The following is an 18,756-nucleotide window of genomic DNA, read 5'->3' as shown; positions in this document are numbered from 1 at the left end:
TGTGTTCCTGTGGCACTTCCTACCCTACTGGACTGAGCAGGAAGTGCCTGGCCAGGGCTGTGGTAGAGAGATGAAACGGGCTCTGGTTTGCAAGTCTCTGCTCCACCACCTTCCCTTTTCCATCCCCCCTGAGGACACATTCTGGGGTCCAGATGTTTCTTCAGACAGAGACTTGGCAAAAGGGGATATACGTAGTTTCTCTTCTAGATAAGATGCCATGAGGTCAGAGTGAAATACAGGTTGAGAGGCATGTGTGACCTTGAAAAGGCAGGAGAGGTGGGTAGGGTATGTTACTGTCTATTCCATATCAACGGTCTGCTGCAGGTAGCACCGAAGGGTTAGTGCTGTGGTCACCCTGGTGACCCAGCACACTAGACAATCTGCTCGGGAAGAGGGCACAAACATGGAACAACACAGGCTGTGAGTGGGAAGTGAGCTACTCAAGGTCACCCGGCATTGGCTGCAGAGCCAGGCCAAAAATGTGGGTGTCTCGGTTTCCAGCCAGCATTCAGTCTAACACACTCCTGGTCTCGGCCTTTGAGGTTCCAGTTTTCGGACTCTGCTGAGTGTGTCTTCTCATGTGGGAGCAACGGAGACACCGAAGAGGCTAACCCTGTGTGCTCTTCCCCACCAAGGTACGCCTCTGACGCCACTGCGGCTATCTTTGTGGCCATCTTGCTATTCATTGTGCCTTCTCAGAAGCCCAAGTTTAACTTTGGCAGCCAGACTGAGGAAGGTAAGGCTCCAGTTCTCGCCTCCCATTTTTCAGGGCAGCAAAGGATCTCCAGGGGTTCCCTGGCACAGGAGGGAGAAAATCCTACCCTATTACGGAGGTCTGGGCAGAGGGGGTTTCGCAAGCCTTCCCAGAATATTTGGGACAAAATCTCTTTTTTGCTTTTTAAACATTTGGAATCTTATTTATATTATAATAGGAACAGAAAAATGTTTCATGATTCCCCAAATGCCATTGGTACATTTTGTGTGTCTCTCTTCCAGGGTTTGTAATATGCATAAATATTATAGGGCTATAATCCTAACATACAATTGGGACTCTGTTTCTTTGATGCTCTGTTTTCATGTGGGTTTTTTTTGCAGGGGGTTACACTATAAACATTTCCTGCTATTGCCATAGTCTTCAAATTTATTTTCTTTAATAATGGCATTATATTGCATTGAAGGACTGTAACCATTCTCCTGTTATGGAATGTTCTGGCTGTTTTGAATTTTTCATTATTATGAATTAATGTTTTCATATATAGAACCTGTCTTTGATGATGTTTCTCCTTTAGGATAAATTTTAGGAATGATGTTCCTGGGATAAAAGAGTATTATAATTTAATGGCTCATAAAACCTATTGCCAAGTTGATTTTCTAAAAGAGTGTGCCAATTTACAATGCTACTAAGAGTATGTGATAGATTTACTGTATCTTCACCAGTGTGGAGTTCAGTAATTGCAGATTATTATTTAAATTATTAGAATTTAAATTCTTATTATTTTAGCCAATTTACAGCTATGAGATGGTACTCACCTTCTTTGCTTTTATTCCCCCTGATTTGATCTCTCATTTTCTGATGCTGTTCTGGGTCATGTATGTGCGTGTTTATTGTTTCTTCTCAGAAAGGAGGACCCCGTTTTACCCCCCCGCACTGCTGAATTGGAAGGTGACCCAGGAGAAAGTGCCCTGGGGCATCGTGCTGCTACTAGGGGGCGGCTTTGCTCTGGCTAAAGGTTGCGAGGTAACCACCCACCTTGGGCTACCCAGCCCTCCTCTCACCGCGAGGGTGGCCACGGAGCGGCTCCGCTCCTCCACCCCTGCATCCCTGGGTCGCACTTCTGTGTTTGTGTGTCTGTTTCCTCCACACGATTACACATTTCCTGAGGACAGGGACTCTGTCCTGTCATCGAGGCAGCCTGCACCATGAAAAGTGCCTGGAAAGAGAAAGTACTCTGGGTGGTTGCAGAAATGAGTGAATACGTGACCCTAGTTAGCCACAGGGCAGAGGGCACTGTGAAGTCTCCTTTGGGGGTTGGTAATAATGATCTCTGTTTTGACTGATTCTAGGGAAATCTTTCTTTCAAGTCCTCTGAATATTTCCACTACTACCTTGGGTTCTTCTACTTGCTGGACTCTTTGTTAATAGGTTGCCATTTAAATTTTTTTCTCCAGTAGCATAGGAGAGAAACAGGTTCTGGGGGAAAACAGCCAAAAATATAACTTTCTTACCTCTTCCCATCCCTTATAGGGAAGAAATGAGTCTGAGGGAGGAATGAGCCAGCTTGGTGCTGCTACCCTCCATCCAGCCATTCATCCATCTGTCCATCCATCCATCTGCCCATCCGTCCGTCCATCCATCCATCCATCCATCCATCCATCCATCCATCCATCCATCCATCCATCCATCCATCCATCCATCTACCCAGGGATAGAATGTAACAGATAGACTTGGTCTATTCTGTCATTGCTGTTTCCTCAGCATCTAGGACAGAGCCTGATGGGTACATAAATACTTTTTGGATGATCGAATCCATCCATCTAGTCACCTCTCTAACTAGTCATCCATCGTCCATCTATTCATCTCACACTCATCCATTCATTTATGAAATATTCCTATGATGTCCATGTTAGGTCAGGCACGGCAACTACAGAGGAAACTGATATATTGTCCCTATTCTTGAGGGCTTCACAGCCTAGAGGGGAACATTTCTGGGGTGAGGATATCAGGGAAAGTGACACACGAATAAAAGAATAAGCGATAAGCATGTGGTATCTAGCTGAGGAATAGTAGACGAGGCTGGTGAGGCTTGCAGAAGTCATTTCACCAAAGATCAAGATGGTGAACATGGATTTCATTTTGAAGGCGGTGGGCAGCCACTGCAGGGTTGAGGCCGGAGAGCCAGTCGTTCAGACTTTCACTGGGGAAAAGTTACTCTGATGTCTGGAGTGGGGGCCTGGGCAGGGCCCAGACTTCATCTAACCCAGTCTCAGAACGCTGGGCTCCATGGACATTCTCTCCTTCCTGAGGCTCCCACGGTTTTCTCTCGACTGACTGTTCCTGCTCTGCCTCCTTTGCTGACTTTCCCTATGTTCTCCCTGAAACATGAATGTTTCCCAAGGCTCGGTCCCTGGCCTCTTCTCTGTTCATTTTTCATTCTCCCCCTGGACAATCTCTTTTCAGCTCAAATTCCAAATATAAATCCCCAAATTTCTGACTCAAATCACTCTCCTGACCTTCAAGAACTTTGGAAGACTGAGAGGAGATGATGGACATGAGATGTTTTGTGTGACTTGGTGACTGAGTGGGCATAAAGAATAAGGGGGCCAGAGACCCCAAGGAGGACTGCTGACCTTTAGGTTGGGCCGCAGGTGGACGGTGAGTCTGTTCACCAAGCTGTGGTGGGGGAGGCCAGAGGGAGCAGCTCTGGGCTAGAGAGGATGAACTCGGCTTGGGGCTTGTTGAGACTGACATGTTCATGGACATCTGGGTAGAAATCTGGATAGTAGATCAGCTGGGCTGGAAGCAGATTTAGAAGACAGCAGGGTGAGGATGGCAATGGAGTTTGTGGACATGGGTGAGATCACCTATGTAATGTATGCAGAGAGAGAGAATCAGAAGTGAAGGATGGGCTGAGTTCCTTGGAGAAATACGAGGGTCCCTCCTGCCCTGGAGGAGCGGTAAGCCGGTAGCTGCCTGATGACTGCCCTCCTGGTGCTCCCCAGGCCTCGGGGCTGTCTGAATGGATGGGGAAGCAGATGGAGCCCTTGCACGCTGTGCCCCCCGGAGCCATCACCTTGATCTTGTCCTTACTCATTGCTGTGTTCACTGAGTGTACAAGCAACGTAGCCACCACCACCCTGTTCCTGCCCATCTTTGCCTCCATGGTAAGTAACCCTGCTGGGGGATACCACCCTTAGCCCATAGGAAGCTGTCAGTCCATGGCCACATCCTGGGTCCCTAGAGAGGCAGTGAAATCAGGGGCCAGAGCCTAACCAGGCTTTGGAGACCTGGATCTCAGAGCCCTGGCTCTGACCTGGACTGTGTGCCCTTGATGACCCTGGGGCTGCCCTCAATGCTTTGCTGGTTCTTCTTTGTATCCTCCGTGCTGAACAAAGTGCTAAGCAAGAACCAGGTGCTCAGAATTTAATTGTAAATGTGTTGATTATTTCTCAAGCTGGGGGATGGGACGTGCACCGAGGAGGAGGGGGCCAATGCCATGGCACGGCAGAATGGCAGAGGGTCCCTGGGTGTGCAGCATGGGTGTGTGAGAGGACTGCAGAGCGGGGGGACACGGCTGGCTGGAACACACCAGGAAGAGGTCTTGGGGAACTGGGGCTTGGGAATGGTGGGAGACGAGAGGATGTTCAGGGAGGACGGAGCAGCCCAAGAAGTGAGACTTATGGCTGGAGACACCCAGAAGCCTTGCTCGGGGAGCTCAGGGATCAGGGATCACCGGGAGTTGAGTGCAGAGAGCGGGTGGGTGGTGGTGGAGGAGGACGCTAGGGCCAGGCTAGAGAGTTTAGTTCTGTGGGAAACCATATTTTGAAGTTGGGACTGAGAAGAAAGCAGAGCTTATGGAAAATGGGCTGTGATCCTTCCCTGCACTTCCTTCTGTTACCCATCCCATGGCAACACTCTCCTCAAGGTGGCACAGAAAGAAGCCTGGGCTTGGAATCAGGAGGCCTGAGTTCCAGTGTGGGAGCCTTGCATATATCTCTTAAGTTCTTGCCTCCTACATTTGTGCGTAGGGTTAAGTAAGATGAGAGATATGAAAATTCTCTGCAAAACAAGCCTGGAAGGGGCAGTGGTGGTTATTCTGGAGTTGGGAGACAGACTTACAAAGGCCTCAACTCCAACAGGATTGAAGTTGGTAGATTTCCATTCGGCTGCCAGGGCGTCCACATATATAAAAGGCAAACCCAAGTGGTTTTCTCCTTCCATGCCAAGTAAGGATGAAAGTGTTAGAAATAGCAGCAGCCCTGTCTAACCCTCCCCTAAGTAGGCTGCACAGATAGATGTCCAGGAGTGTCTTTGATGCTGGGCATGCAGTGGTGAGGCCCTCCCTCCCCTAGCAAAGGCCTGACTTTCTCACTTCCAGTCCCAAGCTGGACAAATGGAGGTCTTCTTTGGAGAGAGTGGTTAGGCCCTTTGAATACCAGCTTTTCAAGAACCAGAAGCCCTCAGCTACCCCAAGGCCCCTCACAATCCTGCCTAGGTACCCACCTGCAGGGATAGGAAAGGTGGGGAGCCTGCCCGTGAGCTGGGTCACAGAGACACATGGGGTGTCCAAGGCCACGACACAACGGGGAACCAGGAAACAGGCTGGCTCCTGCCTAGGACCTCTCAGTAACTCCCAGAGGGAGTGTAACTTGATGCAGCCTTTTCAGATACCTGTTTACTCACAGGAACCGTAACCTGAAACCTGCTCCATACTCTTGACTCAGCAGTTTCATGTCTGGCAATAAATGTATCTGAGGAAAATCATCATGGGGCCTCTTATGCAGTTGCACATCATACATTATAAAAATATTTCCATAATAATAGGGGATTGGTAAAAGAAGTTATCATATATCATACAATATAATACAATTAAGCCACTTAAAAAAAGTCAGTTTTGAAGGGTATTTAATACAATGGGAATATGTATAATTTTTTAAAGTTGAAAATGTAATAGATACACACAGCTGAAAAAATGTCTAATAATACCAAAGAGTATACAGACCTTAACCCTGCAGGCTCCTCCCTAGAGACAACTTCTGTTACTCATTTCTTAGGTATATTTCTGGGTATATCACACACACACACACACACACACACACACACACACACACACACACACCCCTACACATTCAGTCTCTTTTTAAACAAATGATATCATTCTATGATCTTGTTCTGCACCTTAATTTTTTTAATCTAATCATATGTCATGGAGATCTTTCTATGTTAGTATATAAAACCTACCCATTCTTTTTTTATAGCCACAAACTATCCCATTGTTTGCACAAATGTACTTATTTAACCATTTGGCTATTATTGATGGCCATTGAATGTTTCCTGAGTATTTTGCTGTCATACTGTTGCAATGAACATCTTTGCATATGTGTCTGCTGTCATGTGCATGTAAATCCGGAATGATAGATAATTAATTTTGATATTGACAGATACTACAAATTATATTATGAAATCATTCATTCATTCAACAAATATTTACTGAATGCCTGTCTATTCTGTGCTCTGGTCGATGGGACTGACTTTGAAGCTGTAGAGTAAAAAAGATGGATGTCAAAGTCCACATGCTAAATGACCCCAAAGATGTATAAAAATGCATAACATACATAGGTGCACACATAGGTGAGAAGATGCGGTTCCTGCCCTCCAGGCTCTCGTCTGTGGCGGGACAGATAGATGTGCACATGCGGGTTGCAGAAACACCACAAGGTTCAGGGTGAAGTGCCCAGCACAAGAAATATATGTTGAATGAATTGAGGAGGTCTGGAAAGGCCTCCCAGGGAGGGAGCTCTAAGTTCAGCCTTTAGGGGCCAGCTGAGTTATCATGGCAGAGGGTAGGGAGCCAGCAGGACAAAGGCACAGAGTGGGAAGGCATCCCTGCATTGGAAAGATGCTTCTCAGAGTGGCGGTCCCGGGGAGCTTTTGTTTTCTGTATCTAATGCTGCAGTACTGTGTTTTTTCCCAGTCACGTTCCATTGGCCTCAATCCACTGTATGTCATGCTCCCCTGTACCCTGAGTGCATCCTTTGCCTTCATGCTGCCTGTGGCCACGCCACCTAATGCCATCGTGTTTGCCTATGGACACCTCAAGGTTTCTGACATGGTAATGCAGTGCTTTTATTTACTCCTATCAGCTGTGATGCTTCTGTCATAAGGGTGACCCATTAACTGATGACGTGGTGTCCTATGATTTGGGAATACCACCAAATGTCCAGACCTATAATCATTACTTGCATTTATCTGTAGCTTTTCTTCTGTTTTGAAATGATTTCACATTTCATAAACTGTTCTGTCCCCCAAAAGCTATGAGGTGGCTTATAGAATGCCCCATGTGGAGGTGCCCTTGCTGAGCACTTGGAAGGGGTGAGGGTGGGGGTCCCTTGTGAAGGTGGGCTTCAAAAACTAGCAAAAACCCATAAGGACATTCAGGAAAGGCAAGCCTGAGATGGGGGAAGATGCTAATGAGAGACCAAAAGTTTTTGAGGTGTCTGTAGACAAAGAAGCAGGGAGGGGGAGAGAGCTGCTGCCTGGGAGCAAAGGATGCCTTGGAAACAAGTGCGGCCAAAGGAGGCGCTCCTCAGTTCTGCACTGGCTCCTCACCTAGGATGAGAGGAGGGCAGCTTTGTGGCTCCTGGACAGGGAGAGGAAGGGTGCGAGCTCAGGGGGCCAGAAGTGAAGGTCTCTACCTCAGCCCCATCAGGTGTTAGTTATCTCATAGCCTCCCCTGGGTATGTCTGGGGCTCCCTGGGGCATTCTTGCAAAGAGGGTGGATTCCCGAAACCATGGATTGCAAACTCAATTCCAGTCCCCAGTAAATTATTTATGACAGGGTTTGAAAGCAATGAATAATGAGCATGTGGTAAGAACACAGAGCAGGCACAGAAGGAGCCAGAGGAGGTTCTTGGGAAGCCAGTACGTGCTTGTGAGACAGTGAAGGTGCTGGGTGAGCCCTGGACCTAGAGTCAGACCTGGTTCCCCCTGATAACTCCCTGAGCAGCCTGGGGTTATTGCCTCACAGCGCTTCCCTGAGGCGCAGCTTCCCCGATGCTCAAGTGGGCATAGAGAGGCCCCTGTCCTGCCTGTTTCCAGGGATTCTTTGAGTACTGATGACACTGACCGGGCTTGAAGTTGCTTTGTTGGGGGCTGGGGTGAGCCCAGAGCAAGGCCCAGGGATGGGAGGCCCAGCAAACCAGCCTTTGTACCCTCCCCTGAGAGCGCCAATTCCCGGTGTCCTGTTCATCTTTGTTCTGACAGCCTGGCAGACCTGAGGGTGCTAACTGTGACCCTGTTTTTTTCCAGGTGAAAACAGGACTAATGATGAACATAATTGGAGTCTTCTGTGTATTTTTGGCGGTCAACACCTGGGGACGGGTCATATTTGACTTGGACCATTTCCCTGACTGGGCTAATGTGACGCATATTGCTCCTTAGGAAGAACCACAAGACTCTGTGTACAGGCCCTGCCCTCCTCAGGATTCCCGAAACTTCCGTACACCTTGTAGCAGAGCTTTGGGGTTCACAACCCAAAGGGACCCAGTGACGCCCACATCCTACAGAGACCCAGCCAATGGCCCACCTCTTCCTCCAGGCCCGGGTTCATAGCTGTGGATGGGAGGCTGGTGGGCAGGCTCAGAAGTGAAGGGAGCCTCCCGAGGCGGCTGGCATCCATCTTTACTGGGGACCTGCTATCATCTCTGGGACAGGCAGGCTGCAGAGGGACCAGTATAGAGGCCCCTGTCCCCACCTGGCCTCCAGGTGGCCCTATGTTAAGGTCTGGAGTCCACGTTTTGTTCGAAGGTCACCTAAATGGGACTCAGAGCCCCATCTGCAAGGTGAGAAAACCACCTTCCAGAGCCTGTGCTTTTGCACCTTACTTTGGGCAACCTTGGCTCACTCCTGTCACTTGGAAGGGACAACCCAGCCCAGGGACAGAACATCTGGTCCTGGGCAGCTTCCCAGCACTGGTGTGAGTGGGAATCAGACCTTCCCGGAACTACCAGGGATATGGCGCCACCACCAAAGGATGAGGAATTTAAACTGAAACATCCAGGTGACACCACCCACAGCATACCCCTGGCTACCCTGCTCTTGCCTTCCCTCCTTCCACTTTAACTGATAATTTGGACCCTTTCCCAGCTCTGTGTGGTACACCTCCCCCCCACCTCCTAGGTCCCTTTGTTGTCTGGGCCAACATTTGCTGGAATTCCCTGGCTGGGCCCTCTGGCTCCCCTTTCTCTCCCAGGCACGTGAACTTCGCTCTCTTGGGAGATGCTTGTCCACACAGCAGCCCACACAGCTGGGATCACACTCCAAGCACAGGCAGCAATGCTCTTTGGGGCCATAGTCATGTACCTAGGTCCTCCCCCACCTGCAGGCCCAGAGTGGGCACAGCTGTTAGTTGCACTCTGAAGCAGGGTCCCTTCAGAGTTCGTCGGTTATGCTAGAGTGTGAGCTCCACTGGGGAAAGCCCTCCCTTTGCTGACTGTCCTCTGCAGCAATGCCTGGTAGTAACAGCATCGCTGAGAGTGAACAGTGCTTGGTGGTCCCTGAGTAGAAGCCCCTGCCCATGAGCAAACCTACCCGAAGGTCCTGGGCAAAGACTCCGGAGTGGCCTTGGGAACCCTCAGAACCCAGGGAGAGAGACATGAGAGACACCCGCCCTCTTGTCCACCAACCTAAGTTCTTTCCTCCTTGTGTTTGGAAGAGACATATGAGGCTCACTGACGGCATTTTTAAGGGCAGGAGAAAATATGGGGGCCCAGGGTACCCCACTCAAGGACCCAGCATGTATCTGGTTTGCTGGGTAAGATGGTTCCTGACAGTCCCCTCTGTATGCACGGAACAGGGCACTGAGTTGACCGTCCCTGGCTTTCCGCCATGTGTGGGGGCGGGGACAGGTAGGTGAATAAACTCTGCCCACCTCGTGTGTGCCGGCCCCTCGCACCCGGAGCACGCGATCTTTATCTGCCCCCATCTCTGCAGCAGCCCTGTGAAGGTGGCAGCTGCCATTGCCCTCCTTTATCTGTCACCAATACTGAGGCTCGGAGAGGCCAAGATGTGTGTCCAAGGTCCCATTGGTAGCAGGTAGGGTTCCAGTCCAGACCTTCTGCCTCCACGTCCACTGCTCCTTCCTCTAGCCACTAAGGACCGTGGCCTTATAGGGCCTACATGGAAAGATGGGCAGCCAAGAGGCCAAGGCCCTGCCTGCTCAGGGGTGAGCACTAAACAAGAGCCCCTTTCTGCTGCCTCCTTGGAGGGGCTCTGGGAAGTGTTGGAGCAGACAGGGCTGGTCTTTGCCCCAGGCAGAAGCACCTGGTTGGAGAGAGCAGCGTGAAAATGGCTACCTGCTCTGCTGCTGCCACTATTGTCCACACCACTGCTGTTGGCCTGTCTGCCCCACCAGTCTGGGGGCTCCCCAAGGGCTCACCCCACCTGTGCACCCAGATCGGGCACTGTGGCTGACCCAAAGCAGGCCATCCAAGTGTGACTGGTAAACAGATGGTCCCTCAGTGTGGGCAGGTAGATGCACACCTGGTAGTAGTGAGCAAGGTTAGGAAGGTCGTCCAAGGCACTGAAGGATGGTAGGGTGGGGAAGGCTGTGCTGGAGTGGGTGGGTGACATGGGGGATTCTATCTGGGTGAGGGCTGACGGGAAAGCTGGGTGGGGGCTTCAGGAATGCAGACTCAAGGCTCAGAAGGGTGACCAAAGGCTGTTTGTAAAATAACTTCTCTTGAAGTAGGCTGGAGTTGTACTAATAGTATGGCCAGTGTCACCCAGGATTGCTTTTGGCTACAAATAAGAGAAAACTCAGTTGACAGCAGCTTAAACCTTAAGGGCATTGATTGTCTACTTAACAAGAAGTCTGGAGGTAGACGGTTGCTGGCATTGGTCCAACAGTTCACTTAGGCCACCAAGGACTTAAGCTCCATCGATCCCTATGCGTGTCACCCCTTCACTGCCAGCCTTGACCCTCAGGCTATATACACATCTGCATTGAAGGCAGGAAGAAAAGGGTGTGGGATGTGGGCATGACGGTTCCTATTGAATCTTTCCCTTTTATTAGGAAAGCAAAAGCTTTTTCAGAAGCCCTCCCAGTATTCCCATTATGTTTTATTGGCCAGAACTAAGTCATACGCCTACCCTTAGGCCGATCATTGACAAAGGGGAATTGGAGTACCACTGGAGAACCAGGACGCCAGTTAGGACTCATTTCTTGGGCTTGGGGAATTGGCCTCTGTTTCCTGAAATCAAGAGATTTCCACCCAAACAAAATCTGGGTTCTGGCAGGAAAAAAGGAGGAGGAGCTTTTGGGGAGGTGATGAACAGCATCTGGTATTATGATCCTTTCAGAGGACTGCCCTCACTCCAGCCTGCTTGAGTGGTTCCCTTTCCATGGAATTCAGCAGAAACACATTCTCAGGTTGGAGTAGTATGTGGTTGCCTGGTGGAGGGCTTCTCCTCTGCCTCTGCTTCCCAAAGGCAAGCCTTTTCCAGGAGGCTCACTGGATTGGGAGGCTGGAGTTGAGCTTGGTCCTGACATCTGACACCAAATAAGTCAGTCTACTCTCTGGGCCTGTTTCCATCAGAAAGGGGCTGGACTAGAGGATTTCTAAGTGCCTTTCCCCAGAATCATGGATCCCCTCAATCCAAATGACCCTTCATCTGCTTGGGCCAGATGCAGCCTCTGTCCTCAGTCTCTGTGTTGTCTCAGTTTGGAATCTATTACAAGGCCCAGTCCCTGCCCCTCTGTGGGTCTTAGCCATTTGCTGAAAGCCTCCCTTATCCAACTTTTTCCCCACTGACATTTTGTCCCTTACATTTTGTAAGAGGTTCTACCCAAGACCAGTGGGTTCTCTTTTTTTAGCATCTGGATCAGACATTCGGGCCCAAGGTTGGCTAAACACAATCTTGACCAGGACTGCTTTCTAAATTGCTTTGCCAAGGACTTATGACTCCACAAGGATCCTGTGCATTGCCAAGGTCAGGCTTCTTGGGCTCCTTATCCTCTGATCCTGGAACTGGGATCCCTGCCTGTCCCTCTGGGCTGGGAATTTCTGTAGGGAAAGATTTGTCCTCCTCCTCTGGCCAGGCCAGTGAGCAGGGCCTCTTCCTGGGACAGCTAAAGTCTTCTCTCCTCTCACCATCTCTTGCAGCCCAACAAAAATAATGGCTAGTGGTACTTTTGCCCTGGACTCTAAGCAGGGAGTCAGCTCACTAGCATAGAGTTCACTTCTCAAATTGAACACGGACATTCTCAGGTAAGACCCTTGATGGCACATTCTTGTTTGTGAAAACACAGACCAAAAGTTGGAATGTCTGGTTAAAAAGCACCCGGCATTCTGCTGCTAGCTCAGAACTTCCTTCTTCCAGGTACTCTCTCCTTCTAGTCTCATGGCCTCTTAGAAGCCTTGACTCCCAGCCCACCAGGGAAGCTTCTTCTCATGTTTAAAAAGAAAAATTCTGGATAGATCTACCACACGATTTGATGGGTTTTTACATTTGTCAACAGAGCTTATCATTTCAGGCTGAAATCGCTGACATCCGATACTCAGTTTATTTTCCCTGGTGTCCTGAGCCAGGGCTTAGGGTCTTACTTCCCTGCCTGGGGAACATCTTCCAGGGCTTCCCTGATCTGCTCGCCCAGATGCCCTCAGAGACACAGGCTGCTCACTGCCAGCGGCTTTACAGCAGCATTTCTGTCCCTGCTTCCACATATCAAGGGTAGAGAAATATTAAAATCCAACCTCAGAACACCCTGTTATTCAACCAAGAAATTTTAGCTACTTTTTATATTTATAAAGTGAATGTGAACACAGCAAAAATAAATCCCAACAGTACCAAAGAGTACTGAGACATGTCCCTCCCACTTCAGACTTGAGGCCTCCACCTCCCTCCAGAAAGGCAACCACTGTCAACAATTTCTTACATATCCTTCCAGAATTATTACAGACTACATAATAGCTGTCTAACCACTTTATTACATATGGGAGCATACTACGCACATTTCCTGTCCTTGTTTCCACCCCTCCCCATGAATTTATTTGGAGATCATTCCATTTCAGGACATAATAAGCTTGGTGCATTCTTCTCCTTCAATAGTTAACCGTGTTTTAAAATGGGGGTAAAATTAAATTCTGTGAAATCGCACACATCTTAAGTGTACAATTCAGTAATTTAGACAACTGGATACATCATATAAGCAACACCCCATTTCCACCTCCTTCCTTCCTGAAAGGTCCCTTGCCTCTTCCAGTAATCTGCACCTTCCCTAGGCAACCACTGTACTGATTTCTGTCACCACAGGTTGGTTTTGCCTGTTGAACTTCATATAAGTGAATCAGACAGTGCATTTTTTGTGTGTGTATGATTTATTTTGCTTATCACAATGCTTTTGAAGTTCATTCCTGTTGTTGTGTGTATTCCCTCATTCCTTTTATTATTGTTGCTAAGTGTTGTTCCACTGTATGAATAGGCCAGTTTGTTTCTTCTTCCTTGATGCACATTTGAGTTGTTCCAGTTTGGGGATCTTCTGAATAAAGCATTTATGAGATTATTTGCACAAGTCTTTTGTGGACATATGTTTTCATTTCTTTTGGATATGTGCCAAGGAGTAAGCCTCAATTTTTTAAAAAGCTGCATAATATTCCATTGTAAGTATATGTCATATAATAATTCCCTTGTTGAAGGGCATTTGGGTGGTTTCCAGTCTTTTGCCAATACTGTAATAAGCATGTCTACATTTACATCTTTGTAAACCTATGTGAGGAGAATGGTTTCCCACAATGGTTTGCTGGATAAATTTTATCCATGCTTGGCTGGATAAAAGGGTGTATGTATTTAAATCTGAAATACTGCCAAATGGCTTTCCAAAGAGGTTGTGCCAATATGTATTCTCAAGAACTATTGATGAGACCTTATTCTCACCTTAGCAACTCTGTGTATAATCAGACTTCTCAATCTTTGCTAACCTCAACAACTGAAGAATGCTAGTTCATGACTGTCATTTCTTCAAATTGCAATTAATGTTAGAATTGTTTTCACATGCTTATAATCCATTTGTGTATCTTTCTTGGGTAAACTCCCTCCCCATCTTTTTCCCTTTTCCAATAATTTTTTCAAATGCCTTTTCTTACTCATTTCTAAGAACTCTTTATATATTAAATAAATAAACCACTTGTTACAGGGAATGGTTAGATATATGTTAAGATCTGATGAAGCTAGTTATTCTCTGTTTACTTTTCCTTTACATGTCTGCCATTTCTGTCCCCGCAGCCATTATAAGATATTTTTCCCTAAGAATTTCTGAATCAGCTTCTGTAGCTCCAAAGGAGCCCTGATTGGCATTTACCTCTGTGGCCGGCTCCCTACCCACCACTCTCCCTCCCTCCCAGGGCTTCTTGACCTCAGCACTCTTGGCACTGCAGACTGAGTACTTCTTTGTCGTCGGGATCTGTCCTGGGTGCTGCGGTCTTCAGCAGCATCTTGGCTTTTAGGCACCAGATGCCACAGCAACCCTCTGTCCTTCGCCCCCAGTTGTGGCAGTGATGAATGTCTCCAAGGTGTGTCAAATGCCTGAATCCCGGACGCATTCTGCTCCAGCTGCACTTGCCTCCTTGCTGCCCCTAAAGCGTGCAGCGCACACTCCTGCTCCATCACCTCTTTTAAATCTGTTCAAATGTTACTTTTCTCAGCCTGTTCTAAACTATAACTCCTATACCCCCTCTCTATACTGACCTCTGTTGCACTTTTGTCTCCTAATGTATTGTCTAGTTTGATTCTTTAGTTCTTCATTTTATTCTCTCCCTCATCTTTAAGACTGTAAACCCCACAAGGGCAGGGATTTTTGTCTTTTTTGTTCACTCTTGTATCCCCTGTGCCTAGAGCACACTTAGTACATAGTAGGTACTCAATAAATACTGGATGACTGAATGAATCTGGACTGGGCACATGGTGGGCACACGGTGGGCCTGGGCAAAGGGGGTTGCTCCCATCTGGTCCGTCATCACCGCTGCTCCCTGAGGTCTCCTTTTTGGCAGTGCCTACAAGGACAGACCTGGGTCAGGACCACACGAGCCCCAGGTCCGCCTGATGATGCCCAAGAGCCTCTAGGTGGGAGACCTGGGGCTGTCCTGGGCAGCAGTAAGACCCTTAGGAGCACTAAGCCCCAAGATTATGGGTGCCCCCTCCTCTTGAGTAAGTCAACATAAAACAAGATGGTGCCTGTGAGGTGAGACGGGGAGCACTAACTGTGGGTGTATGAAGTGCTGTGTGGAGTCCAGCCTGCCTTGCCCCTCCAGGGGGCCCCCAGCAGCCCTGCTCGGAGCCCAGAACTGGGAGACCCAGTGGGCAGGTCTGGGCTGTTTCAGAGGCTTGGCAGGGGCCCTGCAGCCTGCAGGGAGGCCGGGAAGGCAGGCTCCTGCCCACTGTGGCACTGCGGCAGTGTCCTGCGGCTCACCACTTCACATTTATAGCTACGGCACCTCTCAGCTTACTGTCGCTGCAGTGGGAGGCCTGGCTCTCTGGATACCACAGCTGTGGTTGGCTGGGTGCCTGCCTGAGTGCTGAGCTGTGAGGGAGGCTCAGACGTTTCCCTGGACCGTGAGGCCCGGCCCCTACCTCGGACTTGCCCTGGTCTTTCCTGGAACCTCTTCAAGACTGGAGGAAGTGGCCAGCATAGTGAGGGTCCTCTGGGGCCCCCCACCTAGATGGCCCTCCACAAGAAGCAGGAAACATGCCAGAGAGGAGGATGCTCCCTGAGGCTCCAGTAGGCTCCTGGGACAAGAGAACTGATGGAGGAGGTGAGGGTGAGCCATGAGACCAGCAGAGGGGGTCACCGAACTGGGGCTGGGCGGCCAGGAGCTTGAGCCTTGATGAGCACACAGGAAGCACCCAGCTGAATTTCTTACTCCTCCAGGTTGCACCACGAATGTAGTGCACTGACGAATGTAGCAGGTGTGTCTCCATTTGGCCAGTGAAGGGTCTGAAGCTGGAGAGGTTAAGGTCGGTGAGTACCTAACTGCCGGCAGTGTAGTGGGGCAAGGAGCACCATGAGCCTGACTCCTAAGCCCCATTCTTTTCACTGTGGGCCCAAAATTTTGTCTGACTTAGGGAGTGGGGTCCTGCTGGCTTGGCAGAGACCTGAGAGGGGCAAGCCTGGCCCCAGTGCTCCCAGCCAAGAATCTGCCCTGCGCTGGCTCAGCTAAGGGCCCATTCACAGAAGGACTCCCTGCCGCTGCCCTCCCATACCCCACCCCTAGGGCCCCTCGCCCTGACTCTAGCTTGCTCCTCAGGAACTCTGGGATTAGAAGGGCAAGTCAGGGAGGGAGGAAGCTTGGGGCCAGTTCCGAGACAGGCCCCTGGGGCATCTGGAAGCTCATACCCTGCAATGAAGGGAAACCCCAGAGAGCAAACAGGGGAGGGGAAAAGGGCAAGTAGGGCCCCGATTACGGGGTAGGGTATGGAAGGGACCTGTGGGAAGACAGGGCTCACCTTGGGGAGGTGAGAGGGAGGGCAGGTACCTAAAAACAGAACTGATGTTCATGTAAATAGAATACCTATTGGGTATGTTTCTTTTTTAAAGTTAGGATTTATTTCAGTGTTCCCTTCCTCAGCAAACATCCCTGGCATGCCAGCCCATGGCGGTTTAAGCCTGGTAACATGGGCAGTCGCCTGCTTCAGGTCATGGTGTCCTTAATCTGGGTCTCTGAAGCAAAGAGTTCTGTCTCTGCCCTTGAATCTGTACTCAAGCAAACAATCCTCCTACAGATGGTATAGGAAGGGGTGGGGTGAATTCAGTCTGTGAGAATCAGGAAAAGCTTCCCAAGATCTACTCTAAACAGTTTTGAAGATGAATGGTTTTCAGACTCTCCTTTTTCCGTGCAACAAATAGTAAGCACCTACTATGTGCCAGGTATCAAACTAAAAACAAAGACAGGACACAGGCCTGTCCTGAGAAGTCTAGTAAGGGAGTCACATAAATGTCCTGTGTTAAAATGGAAGTGTGTGCAGGGGAGCAACCCATCCCTTCTGTGTGGGTACATGACAACAAGGGTCTGTGCAAGGAGTTGGCTGGCTGGCTTGTCCTGGGGCTTGGCTGAGGCAAGGGGTCCAGCTGCACAGAGACAGGTACCTGGACTTTGCCTTCTTAGGCCTAAGTGCTTTGCAAGTTGCCCAGGGGGTGGGACCACTAAGCAGCAGCCAAGAGCAGGACTGGTGGTTTCAGGCCAGTTGCCTATGGACTGGGGTGTTTGCACAGCTGGGTTCCAGCTCCCATGCCTTCACCCACAAGCTGGATGGCCTTGGGCCCCACACTTGCTTTGAACTCCATTTCCTCATTCCTAAAGTGGAAATGATGATGATACTAGTAACACCTACCTGGCAGGGGTGATGTGAGTAAAGGAGATGATGCAGGCACAGGGCCTCTAACCAGCCCGCCCCGCAGGTAATTGATAAATGGGAGCTATTCTATCTCCCCACAGGGTTACCAGGAGGCAGGAGTGGGTACAGAAGGGGAAGGCTAAGTGGAGGCAAGGGCAACGGTGTGTCAGTTTTGTGAGGGGCCTTACCCCACTGGGGGAGGTGCCTTCATTAGCCCAGTTAGTCATGAGCCATGTGTGTAAGCCTGGCTTCTTCCTGCTCCTCTGATTTTCTTCTCTTTCCTGAACTAGGCCCACCCGGGCAATGACGGTCTGTGACACCTGTGCCCAACAGCCAGGGCTTGGTCCATCTGACCCCCTGGTGGGGAGAGCAGCATTCAGAAATCTTCTGGAGGGCAGAGGCTCTGAGGTCAGCCTGACCGAGGGAGGGGCTCCCGCAGCTCTCCAGGCCCCGGGCTGGGGCCTGAGGCCCAGGCCGGGCAAAGCTGTAGTGTCCCAGTTGCTCACAAGTATCAGTGGTCTTCTGGCAAGCCCAGTGCTGACTTGGCCTTTGTGCAGGCTGCCCTGGGAGGGGCTCCAACAAGATGAATCTTGCGAAAGGCCTGTTACCTGCCAGTACTTGGCATCCAAAATAGAATCTTCAGCAGCAAAGTCTTTAATTCAATGTGTCCCAATAGCGGTTCGGTGTGGGGATAACTATGATCTGACTGGTCCTGAGCTATAATTATGGAGTCAGAATAAAAAATTACAGGCATTGTGTGGGCTTGTTTTAAATATAATGTAATCCACACCATCCTCTCTCTTATTTGCTAGATTTGAAGTGGAGCCTTTGACAGTTGGCACAGGTTTTGCCTGACGTGTAGCAGATAAAAATGGCCCCTGCTCCATGAAAAGGGCATGGTAGGAGGCATCCCCAGACCCTTAACGTCCTCAGCTGCCCACGGCCTGGGCCCACAGTGACATGCGGGCATGCATGGGCTCACATTGTTTACATGCTGTCTCTCTCCAGCTGGCCTCCCTGTCTCCAGCCTTCCCCAGCCAGTTCACCAGTAACATCTCTGTAAAACACAGGCTTGAGCTTAAGAGTCCATTAATGGTTATAATGGGTTATATATAGAGTAAATCTAAACTCTGCCTATAGGGTACATCTAAACTCCAAGCTCCGTCATGTCTTGGCCTCAAACTATCTGTCGGCGTCATGTCTGGAAACAGCAGCTATAGAATAGAGGTGAAGTACAAAGGTCCTGCAGTCTGACTTGGTGGGAGCAAACTCAGGCCCCCCCAAGTGTTCTGAGTGTGAGTCTGGTCAGGCTCCTTCCTGGGTGTGCTTCAGCTCCTCCATTATGGTTGCAGGTTGTGAGGATGGAATGAGAGAACACACTCCTGGAGTGACCCCATGCATGTCCCTTTTCCTTACCACCAAATCTCAGTTTATCTATCAAAAAGAAGCAATAGAGTTACTGCCTTTCAAATCAGTATTTTCTAAAATGCAGTATCTTGTTATAGCTGTGTGTGGTACGGTAGGCACACGTTAGTTTAACCTTTCTGGAAAGCAAAACAGAAATGCATATGTAAAACCTTGAAACATGTTTATATCCTATAAATAGGAATCTAACCTAAGGGGAAAACCAAATTGTGGACAAAGGCTTGTGT

The 18,756-nt window shown here is 49.4% G+C and overlaps 1 protein-coding gene across 2 annotated transcripts in view; it reads left to right on the top strand.

The window, feature by feature from the left end:
• SLC13A5 (solute carrier family 13 member 5) overlaps positions 1–13,289 on the top strand; it is a 29,701-nt gene extending 16,412 nt beyond the window's left edge. For both annotated transcript variants that reach the window (XM_037026833.2, XM_037026832.2), the window contains 5 exons: positions 636–736; positions 1,620–1,738; positions 3,721–3,882; positions 6,693–6,830; positions 8,027–13,289. In XM_037026833.2, the coding sequence (XP_036882728.1) occupies positions 636–736; positions 1,620–1,738; positions 3,721–3,882; positions 6,693–6,830; positions 8,027–8,158 (652 nt within the window). In that variant the 3' untranslated portion in view covers positions 8,159–13,289. The remainder of the gene's footprint in view (positions 1–635; positions 737–1,619; positions 1,739–3,720; positions 3,883–6,692; positions 6,831–8,026) is intronic.
• Positions 13,290–18,756: the final 5,467 nt, after the last annotated feature.

This window comes from Manis javanica, chromosome 4 (assembly GCF_040802235.1).
Source record: "Manis javanica isolate MJ-LG chromosome 4, MJ_LKY, whole genome shotgun sequence".
NCBI classification, from domain to species: Eukaryota; Metazoa; Chordata; class Mammalia; order Pholidota; family Manidae; genus Manis; species Manis javanica.
Note: the sequence above shows the minus strand (reverse complement) of the source record. Positions and strands in the feature narration are given on the sequence as shown.